This window comes from Poecilia reticulata, chromosome 18 (genome assembly GCF_904066995.2).
Source record: "Poecilia reticulata chromosome 18, P_reticulata-male-v2, whole genome shotgun sequence".
In the NCBI taxonomy this organism is placed as follows: Eukaryota; Metazoa; Chordata; class Actinopteri; order Cyprinodontiformes; family Poeciliidae; genus Poecilia; species Poecilia reticulata.
Genome location: NC_088847.1, coordinates 3587285 through 3598586, shown reverse-complemented (window position 1 = coordinate 3598586; position 11302 = coordinate 3587285). Strand labels below are relative to the sequence as shown.

The 11302-nt window shown below is 42.8% G+C and overlaps 2 protein-coding genes across 4 annotated transcripts in view; both read right to left on the bottom strand.

Annotated features, from left to right (window-relative positions):
- Positions 1-26: 26 nt before the first annotated feature.
- ndufs2 (NADH:ubiquinone oxidoreductase core subunit S2) lies at positions 27-7699 on the bottom strand. The gene is made up of 14 exons (XM_008435034.2): positions 7547-7699; positions 6352-6455; positions 6079-6269; positions 5820-5940; positions 4223-4335; positions 4058-4132; positions 3126-3203; positions 2950-3035; positions 2756-2875; positions 1892-2021; positions 1661-1756; positions 674-757; positions 272-329; positions 27-171 (listed from the first exon to the last, which is right to left on the bottom strand). Exons 1-14 carry the CDS (start codon positions 7654-7656, stop codon positions 134-136), a joined length of 1404 nt encoding a protein of 467 aa, XP_008433256.1. The 5' UTR covers positions 7657-7699; the 3' UTR covers positions 27-133.
- A 1038-nt stretch (positions 7700-8737) lies between these two features.
- The window catches only part of kirrel1a (kirre like nephrin family adhesion molecule 1a), a 45982-nt gene continuing 43417 nt past the window's right edge, over positions 8738-11302 (bottom strand). For all 3 annotated transcript variants that reach the window (XM_008435032.3, XM_008435033.3, XM_017310556.2), the window contains exon 15: positions 8738-10945. In XM_008435032.3, coding sequence (XP_008433254.1) covers positions 10283-10945 — 663 coding nt within the window. In that variant the 3' untranslated portion in view covers positions 8738-10282. The remainder of the gene's footprint in view (positions 10946-11302) is intronic.

Below are 11302 nucleotides of genomic sequence, written 5' to 3'. Positions count from 1 at the left end.
AAACAAAGCGACATTCAGACAGGAAGAACGAGGAGATAAAAGATTTATTAAGTAGATTTAAGTATTATACATGTGTGATTGGATGGCGACTGGATCCAACAGAAAACAAGAAGCACAATGTGCATCAGCAGCATTAACGGTCAACCTCCCCGAACACAATGTCCTGAGTTCCTGAGGGGAGAAAACAGAGAGAGAGAGAGATGAGGCTGAGCAAGGCAAAACTTTATGACCGCTTCTGCTTTTCTAACGATGAAAATAACCCGGTTCTCACCGATAATGGCCACCACGTCTGCCAACATGTGACCTTGGGCCATTTTATCCAGACCAGCCTAGACAGAAACACACGTTAATATCTGCACCAACAGCGCCCTCTACTCCTCCAGAGCAGCTTTAACAACTTCTGTTTTTTTTTTTTCTTTTATTATTATTCATGACTAAACAGCCTGAAGTCTCTCCACTAATAGTTTGTTTATCCAATTGAAAAGACAGTTTTGCCCTGAAAGCCACAAGTTAAACGTGCTAAGCTGCTTCCTACAGCCGTCAGCTAAAAGTGATTCAAAAACATTTGAGGAAAAGTCAGGAGTTGGAAGCAGCCTGGAGGACAAGCGGTTAAATATTCAAAATTATTGATCAGGAGGCATTATTATTTGATTCTGCATAATGCTATACGCACCAAGTGAGCGAATCCCGGAGCTTTGATCTTACAGCGATATGGCCTGCTGGAGCCGTCTGATACTAGATACACACCAAACTCCCCCTGCAACACACATATAGACAAACACACACAGTTGATACACGGCACCGGTTGGAAATAAACTGTGGTTAGAATGTCGTCTGTGCTGAACTGCTGACAGGTTCAATATTGAGTAGAGTTATAGAAAAAAAAAACAGAAAAGGAAGAGTAAATTATTAAGTGTAATGTGGTTTCTATAGAAATTCAACCAGAGCTACTATACAACGGCTCAGACCAAACCAGCAGAGCACCGATTGCAGTGTTCTGATATTTAAAAGGTCTGATTTGGGATCAGATCAGTTTCACATGCAGGTATTTTTTGTCAGCTATCAAACAATTTTGGGAAACTGACCGATCGCAGATTTCCCAAATTAAATTTTTTTTTCCAATTTATCAGAGCATATTGAGATCAGACCAGATTTGTGTGTTAGAATGGCTTAGTCAAAGTCCAAATCTGAATCCATTTGAAAACTCCTCTTCACTTAATCTCTTCATCGAATCTAATGCTATATTTGTATGCATAGCTAGTATTCACATAACTCGGGTAAAAAAATGCTGATTCAGGATTGAATATACAGGTACGCCACACTTTTCAGACTTAACAGTTTTTAAAACCATTCATTTACTTTCACTTTATAATAATCCCACACCATCTATTGCTTCATCACATAAAATTCCAATAAAGGTTTTGTGGCATTAACTTGAGAAGAACTGAAAGTCAAAGCAGTGTGAACAAGCAGTGATGGAGAGGACAGTAACAGCAGCCAGAAACTTTACAGTTAAACACACTCAGTGTGTATTTGAGCAGTTCCATTACCAACTAGAGACCAATTAGTAATAGTTATCAGTTATTATTTAGAACTTAGAAAATCAAGAAAAAGTTAAATAAAACACAACTTAAACGTGACCCAGCATGAGGGGTCTCACCTTTGGAGCCTCCACAGCCGTGTATGTGGCCCCTGGTGGTACCTGGTAGCCCTCAGTATAGAGCTTGAAATGATGGATCAGAGACTCCATGGACATCTGAGAGGAACAGAAGGAAAAACACAAACAGAGTTACATCCCTGAAGCTTCGTTCTGCTTATTAAAGTGAGTTTATCGGCAAAACTGATCAGAACTCTGATCAGGAATCCAAACAGATCCATCCGCTCTACCTACCTTCATCTCAGACCTCTTAGGTGGAGCCACCTTGGCGTCATCCACCTTTATCTCCCCATCTGGCATCTTGTTGAGGGCCTGCAGTATGATTCTGAGGGACTGCCTCATCTCCTCCACCCGGCACAGATACCTGCACACACACACACACACACACACACACGCACACGCACACACACACACACACACACAAAAACGCATAGAAAAAAACAAATTCAGGAGCTTATAACGAGTAATATTTCTCTGCACATCAATTTATCCTCCCAATGACTGAAGTGAATTTAGAGTTCTATTTCATCACGACACAACTAATCCAAGCAGAAACAGAAAAGAAGAAAGTTCTAGAAAGGTGTTCTTTTTCTTTTTCTAGACTTCAGTTCATCATTTTTCTGGTTTTTGGATGATTAGTTCCTCTGGTTTTCGATGCTGTGCAGCTAGAAGATGTTTCGCTTTTACCATTTTTGTTTCGACACGTGGTTATAATGTATAACCATGGCAACAAAATGTTGCTATTACAACTGGGAGGGGCTGATAAGCATCTGAAATGCTCAAATAATGTCTGAACTACAAAAACCCCAAAGAGAAGGAGGAAGTTCAAATCATCATTGATCAGAATGGATAAAGGTTCAGATCCCCTACTCCAACATCTCTATGCCTGGCTTTCTAACCAGAGGAAGGAGCAGCAAAAGCAAACAAGGTGGATTAGCAGTGATGGTGCTGCCTGGAAAGTCTTCATCTTTAGATTCTTTGTGTCACCATTGAAGGTACGAGTTTCGACAACATTTCATTTCCCTTTGGGATAAATCCAATGTTTTTGAATTAAACTGAAAACAAGCTGACATAAACCAGCATAGAGTCGTTCTTTACCTGTCGTAGCAATCTCCATTGGATCCGATTGGAACGTCAAACTCCACTTCGTCGTATTTGTCGTACGACTGGGATTTCCTCAGGTCCCACTTGATTCCCGACCCGCGCAGCATCACTCCGCTGGTAAAAACGCGACATAAATACGTCAGCCACCCATAGAGCTGCAGAGTCCCGACTTTTAATCAGAGGCTTACCTGAAGCCGTAGTTGAGGGCGTCCTCATGGCTGACCACCCCAATGTTCACAGTACGGTTCTTCCAGATCCGATTGTTGGTCAACATCTGGGCAGACAGAAGCCAAAACGGCCCTGCGGTCAGTTCCCTCTGCTCTACAGTTGATAATCAACATTTACTTGTTCTGATTTGGGTTACCTCTTCCACTTCATCAATCCTTATGGAGAAATTCTTGCTCCACTCATAGATGTCATCCATGAGGCCAAGGGGCAAATCCTGCAACAAACAAAACCCCATGAGCCCAACTTTGTTGTGATGCATCACTGACTCTAGACCAGTGGTTCTTAACCTTTTTTGAGGTACCGAACCCACCAGTTTCATATGCGCATTCACTGAACCCTTCTGTAGTGATAAATATAATATGATTTTTTTTCCTCCAAATTCAAGACGTTGGGTCACCCCATGATCACCAAGTCTTCTTAAAAGGTAGAGTCTCTGAGAACAGTTCTTCAAAATATAGTCAGTGTTTTCAGCAAAGTTGAGCTGACTGTCCAGGAATGACCCAAGGAATTTAAAATTTGCCACAGTTTCAACAGGTTGGCCATCGAGAGAAACTGGAACCACTTTAAAGTCTTGTTTAGGTTATTTAATTAGCTCTACATTCTTAAGAGAATGTAAAATTAATAATAAATAATAAAGACTTTGTGGTATTCTGATTTAGTAATGTAATTATATTAGTTGTATTACCACCCCCAAGGCACTAGAGGCAGTACCAACCCCGAAAAGATGCGACTAAGGAGCAGATTTAGAAGTACACCGAAGGCTACAGAATTTGGTAAAAACGGCTTTGCTGAAGTAATTAAAGACACAAGTTCAAATCCATGCTGAGTGTGGAGCTCCTTCAATCAGTGCTCCTCCGCAGCACTGATTGGCTAAGCAATGTAACGTGATCCTCTGCAGCAAGTGATGGCAAAGCGGGGCGTCATCACGACTTTACACAAGTGTGTCTTTACCTCCGCGGCAGAGGCTCCGCCGAACCCCTGAGACCAACTCATCAAACCCCTGGGGTTCGATCAAACCCAGGTTAAGAACCACTGCTCTAGAGAGAGAAACGAGGGTCCAGTCCACACCTGATGAACGCCGCCAGGTCTGACGTACGCTGCGTGCATCCTGGCTCCGGACACTCGCTCGTAAAACTCAAACATCTGGGAGAGGACAAGCATGTTTTCAGGTTCATTACCAATCCAGACGATGCCGTCTTAACAAAGCGCTACAGAGTCAGGCATGTTGCTGACCTTCTCTCTCTCCTCAAACATCCAAAAGAAGGGCGTCATGGCGCCGATGTCCAGCGCGTGCGTGGTGACGGCCATGATGTGGTTCATGATCCGAGTCAGCTCTCCGTACAGAACTGCAAACACAACAGATTGGAATAGACCCATTTGATTAATCACATCCGGAACAAACTTATCAACACACTTTAGAGTCCGTTTTATAAAAGACAAATTAATAAAACCATCAAAGCTTAAAAGATTATCGTTTTTCCGAGTTTAACGCTAGCTAAGTTTCCATTGACCGCATAGTAGCGCAATTTGACATTCATGCGTTGAGCATAGGCCTGTCACGATAACAAATTTTGCTGGACGATTAATTGTCTAAAAAATTATTGCGATAAACGATAACATTGTTTCAAGACCTTTTGACACTGATTTAATGGAAATGACTAATAATACATGCAATTTCCTGATAGATACACTTTATTTTCAAAAGAACACGTGACAATGGAACTGATAAAATAAAACAACCAAAAACAAAATAAAATGGATTCTCAGTCTCCATTAACAAAAAACATACTTGAATAAAAACTAAACAACATAAAGCCAAAGTGGAAATAAATACTGCATTCAACCAAAAGAGTGCAGATTATGAAGTCTGTATACTATATTGCCCTTCAGTAATCACTAGATTTAAATAGAGAAAACGGGCACATCCGACTACCTAATGCAATAGTTCACACTACACCATTTTTTGCCCCTATTTTCCCCTTATGACAATCTTAGATCTTTGGCCGATCTAATCAATCATCCTGCAGTGTGTGGTAGATCGTTGTGGCCGCTCCGATCTAAATCAGGGGTTTTCCCCGACTGGGAGCTTTAACACTGAATGTGACAGGTAGCCAATCAGAAAGCGCGGATTCTCCTCCACGCTTTCTGAGGGGAAATTACAGAGGGGAATCCCAAACAACTGACACGGCGCAACCCGAAGTCCAGCGGACATTGAAGATGATATGTGGTATCATTAATGTTTATTCAACATTTTGTGCAAAGAACATAGAAATGACAAGGGGAGGAGTTGGAGCCAAATTACTACCGCAGTTGATAAACCCAGTAAGTTTTCAGTTGTTCTTCGTTAACGTGTCATAAATAGGTTATAATGATTTTCATTCAGTCAGGACTTTATGCTGACTCTAGTCACGTGCATCACAGGTAGATTCTAGTAAAGCATTGATTAATGCCTGATTTTAAAATTAGTTAACTGGACTTGTAGCCATTATTTTGTGCTCATGTGGCTGGACACCACATGGCACGACGAACCCGATCGAACCGTTATACCTGGGATTTCTGTCGGCTAAGGTGTGGTCTCTCAGGGTTTGAAAATGGGCCGACAACTCGTGTAATTTGCGCTGGACATTAGACTAAGGAAGTGAGGGTCAGTGGAGAGCACCGGAGCTGAGCCTTTTTTCATTCAGTGTCATCAACAGAAAGAAAAAAGGCCGGAAGAGACGATAAATACGATAATTAAAATGAGGTCGATAGGTTCAATTTATCGTCCGATTAATTGATTTATCGTTTATCGCGACAGGCCTAGTTGGGCATGAACAGATAAAAAGAGCACCTCTGATCCACTGGGCCCGAGGCGGAGCCTGGATGTTCAGCAGCTTCTCCACAGCCAGAGAGTAACACTGCTCGTTGCACATCATGGAAACATAATCCAGACGGTCAAAGTATGGCAGAGCCTGAAGGACAAGGAAAGAAATCACTAGGAAATATTGATCTAAATGTCAGAGAAATAACCCTTTGTTTGCGTTTTTCACGTTAGAAATGTACGCCGTCAGAAACAAAACCCCTAAAACGTTGTGCCTGTTGGTCCGTACCTGCAGGTAGGTTTTGTACTCAATGAGCTTTTCAGTGCCGCGATGAAGCAGGCCGATGTGTGGGTCGCACTTCTTCACCGACTCTCCGCTCAGCTCCATCACCAGGCGCAGCACACCGTGAGCGGCCGGGTGCTGGGGCCCGAAGTTGATGGTCAGGTTGGACACGTCCTTCTCTGTGGGGGGATCTTTGTCTGGAAGGAGACGAGGGAAATGGTTCAGGACTGATGTAGAGGAGGAAAAGAGCAGGCCGCAAAAAGGTAGGCTGCTTTGTACCGTTCCATGGGGGAACTTTCCAGTTCTTGTTGAATTCGGTGGGATACATCACCACCCCCCCATACTGATCCATCCACTCCACATCTGGCTGCCATTGCTTCTGCCTGGAACCCAAATGGAACAGGTTTTCTCAACACCAAGTAAAAGCAAGAGGAGCCCCAACATGGAACCTAGGGGCACCCGCACGCCAAGATGAATATAGATTATTTTCATATTTATTTATTTTTTATAAATTTGTGTTTAACAAACGTTTACACAACGTCCAGTAACACATATAATTAATAACATGCTATATTTCAGATGTTTAAAAAAAATACATATTCTAGAGACATTGTTAATAATCCAAAACATTTCAAAGGATATTTTACCCTTTATTACATTTTTTTTTTTTTTTTATTAATTGTATTTTTTTTTATTAATCTAATGCAGTGAATCACAGAGATCTTGCTCAGCCAACATTTTTCATGTTGTGGAAGTTTGTGATGCTGTGAGGAAGGGTTGTAACATGGGGGTAGCAATGCTAATGCAAGACTAAACAACAGGGTTCAAGCTCCAAAATTGGGAAAAACAGTGGAAGAAAAGTTAATCTTTTCACGTTTTTTGTTTGATTGATCAGACAAGTCTGCCCCAACATTTCTATCCAGCAGCGCAGGGTGGAAATACGAATTGTCAAGGTAATGTCAAGATATCTATATCTATTTTCTATAGGCGTGAAACCCCTAAATATTAAATTTTACCACAATATTTAATTAAACCACAGCTGTTTTCATTGTACGTCATATAATATGGTGACATTAGATGTTAAGTCCTGAGTAATGAGTTTATCTCGCCTTGACTATATACTCAAACCAAAGCAAGCCAGGGCCATTCTTATTCTACTGACTAATATTAACACTCAGGGGATAGATGCATAATTACAGCTAGAAAGCAACATTTTGAAGGAAAATGCAGTCTGAGATAAACAGTAGAACTTTCCATCAGCTACGCTTTAATTCACCATTGCATGTAGGGATTGCTGTTATAATACCTTGCTTAAACGCGTATTTATCGTTCAGAGTGAGTGTGGATTTTACAGGGGTTTTTTTTGTTTTTACAGAAAAACCTTGTTAGCATAATGTTAGCATTAGCCTCCCAGTTTGTGCATAGAAGCACCGTAACAAAGCTCACGTATCCCGGTGTTTCCTTCTCATCATACCTGTTCTGCAGTAGCGAACAGCCAGGGCTCAATAAGCTCTTGTTGAGTAATACATTATTTGAAGGACGACCTCCCAGCCTGGAGAGCGACCTCAACATCGTCGCCGCCATCTTGGCTGTTAAACAACTAGCCAGCTCTCTTCTTTAGTTGTTTCCGAGGCTTCAGCAAGGGGTTTAGAGCGTTACCGCCGCCTGTCGGCGTAAATAATACATTGCTACTTCAACATAATTTAAGACAGTGGTGTCCAAACTATTTTGCGGTAAGGGGGAAAATTGTGATATTTTTTTATTTTATCTGCTCAATAATGACCTAAAAATTTGAAGATTTTATTGAAAATAATTCGAAATTCTGTAAAGTCTCCGACAAAAGCTACTGTCATTGTATAAACACATGTATTTGTTCTGCATAATAAGTGTTTGCACATCAGTTTTATGTGCAAGGTGAGAACTGGTTAAGAGCAGACAAAAACATTAAATATCAGAAATAAAAACCTAAAAAACATTGCAGTTGTATTATAAACCACTCCAATGTGGTTTATAATACTACATTGTTCTGACCATTAGTTTCTAGTTGTAATAACTGAAGCTGTGTGCTGACTCTTGATGGTTCTCCTTTAGATCCAAAAATTCTTACTTCAGTTTTGTTTCTACTTAGTGGAGAAAGTTATGGTGCATTTATGAATCAATTCTTCTATGCATCTGCTCAACGTTTGAGTTGATTCAGTCATCAGTAACATTGTAATGTAAGGTTGTGTATCATCATGCTAACTTATCTTATTTTTTGTTACAATCTGAGCTGGTGGGAGCATTTAAACATTAAAAAAGGGGAGCCCCAGGTTTAAACCTTGGGGTATACCGCATGTGATTTTTGCCAACTATAATGAAAAGTATTGACACACACATCATAATCTTGTACCTGGATTTGTATAGCATGACATATTCAGCTTCATCACTTCATAATAAAACCACTAATCTATTAAAAATATTAATGGTTACACGCCACTTTCAGAAATTAAATATATATGTATAAATATTTGCTGCAAACATGATGAACATTTTAATACAAAAAAGCAAGCCACTACTCAAATATTTTATTCATATGCTGCATATTTATGAGTGAGTCTTTTAGACTTATTTTTTTCTCCTTTTTGGAGATGAAAGGAGACCAAAAAAAAAAAAACACACACAAGACTTTCTTAAAAAACAGTGCTTTTATTTATGTAATACTGTGGAAAAATAATTACATACCATTTTTAAAAAATATCGAGGATAATGAAATTAAAAAATGAGAGTTTGATAATGTTTGTCGTACATCTTTTTGAACAGCTGTCTTCTGCTACCAACAGTACGATAAGATAAACATTGGATTCTCCTAAATTCAAAGACACGATAATACAGGATACAGTCCTACCAGAGGTATAAAAGTACTGGAACGGCTTGGTGAGAAATGATATGGACGTATACTGAAACACACACGCACGCTCATTCACGCTTCTATACAAACACACTGTACAAATGGAAGTGTGCAACCCCAATCCCCAACCACACACACACATACACACTTTCGCGCTCACACGCTTTAATACATGTCAATACTGCGGACAAGCCTTCATTAAAACCTTTCTCCTTCGGCCAGATTTGGCAAACAATGAGGAATGATTCAAAAATGGAAAATGCATGACACGCTCCCCCATAAGGCCACTCCAGACCCCATCATCCCCTTGTCTGCGCCAGGCTTTGTGGTTAAAAAAAACAAAAAAAACAGTGATGTCTCCACCGACAGGAGGAGCGTCTACTGCATACATGTGGTCCTGAGGAACACGAACGTTTGGCACAAGGTTTTCCTTTTTTCTTTTTTTTTAACAACGGGAGAGTGGGGTGGGGGGGTTCATGTTCCAGCCGCTGGGGCAGCTCTTCTCTCGGGTTCCACCGTTTGGTCCGTAACATCGTACACGATTAACATACATGTTTTACGCTGACAAAAATAATTCTGTAATGTTTAAAAAATAGAATACAAAGCTCTAGTCTGGTGTGCAAATAAACAAAAGACACAACAGAGATATAGTTGAGAGGATGAATACAGTGGACGAAGTGCAACATGATGGACGACCACCCTCCCTCCCCCCACTACCCTCCAATAGGGCCCGACCGCACTGTACACACGGGCTCTCTGGGACACTACTGTTTATGTGCTCTATGATCACTGAATAAGACAACCAGCTAAAAGAAAATTAAAAATGGCGGCCAGACGTGGCTCCCATTGGCCGAGGTTTCTCCCCCTCAGCTTTACGTCAGTTCGGAACGGAGGCCGGGTGGGGTGGGGCTCCTTGGATCTGCAAGTTCTCGTCCTCTCTCGGCCTGATTGTGACTTGCGCTGTCCGCTCTCACAGAGCTAGCGTCTACGAACGTTGGGAGTGAGGGAAATCAGTTTCCCGTCCCTGTCTCTTTAAAACATCCTTCATTTTCACCCTGTGTTCACTCCCTCTCTCCCTCTCTCTCTTGGGCATGGTTTCAGGATTTGTGCCTGTGTGTGATGTGTGTACGTGTGTGTGTGTGCGTGTGTGTGTGTGTTGGTGGTGCGCACGCGTGTATCTATGTGTGTTTGTGTCCAGCAGGACATGTACATTTATGGATGTATGTGTGTGTTTTTTGGTGCGACTCTATTTATAAGATGCCTCTTTATGCTCCGCTAACACTGTGAGGGTGGGAGGGGGAGGAGGGGTCCGCTGTCTCGCTCTCACACATGAGTCTGCATCCGCTGTGTGTGTCGGCTGTGAGAGTAGTCAGAGTGCTGCGAGGTGTACGAGAAGCGGGTGGAGCTGCCGTACTTCCCCAACCCAGTCTCTGATCCAGAGGGAGCCGGACCACTGGGGCTGACCCCGACCCCGGGGCTTGGCACCCCGGACCCCACCCCGTACATCTCGTAGGAGGGGCCGGCCTCCAGAGGGGCCAGGCTGGAAGGTGCGAAGCCCATGCGGTAGGTCTGGTAGTGTGAAGGGTAGCCGTAGTTGTCGTAGGCCAGCTGGGAAGTGGAGTCCAGGAGGCTACAGTCGCCAGGGAAGTCAGTGGCCGCTGGGGCGGGGTTGGCAGGGGGCTGCTGGCTTTGGCCCCCGCGGGTGAACGTGTTGAACTGGGCATAGCTGATGTGAGACAGTCTGGAAGGCGGCCGGGGGTCGTAGCAGGCTTGCGGGCGTCCTGGGGAGGTGAGAGGACCCGGGGGCACGGGGGCTCCTCCGCTGGCGGTGGCTCCAGAGCCCCCTGTGCTGCTACTGATAGAGGCCGCACCCCCTGGCGTTCCTGTAGGGGAGCGGTAGTCGGAGTAGTGCAAGGTGGAACGGGACCCAGGGTGGACTTCGTCCTGGGTGGAAGCTCGCACGTTGTAGTATCCGTTAGTGGGGTCCTGCAGAGGCAGGTGGAAACAGATGGAAGAAGGATTAAGATGATTTCAAATAAATGCTGAGTGTAAGTGTGTTTTCACACCTGATAGTACACTGTACTATAGCACAGTGTTTTCACACTTTTCTATCAGGTGTGGAAACCCCTGATTGGAGTGCAGAACAGAAACATTTGTTACAATTCCAGCTGCTGTTGTTCTCTTTATCTCTGCTCTGAGTCAAACCCTTTGTGAAACCTGTTCCACTCCTCGCCTGTGGTGGCGTTGCAGCAAGAACCACTGAAGGAAACAACACAAAACCAGAATGCCCTATAGCCTGGACTTTAGAATCTAACTTGAAAAAAATTTTTTGTGCTAAAACAC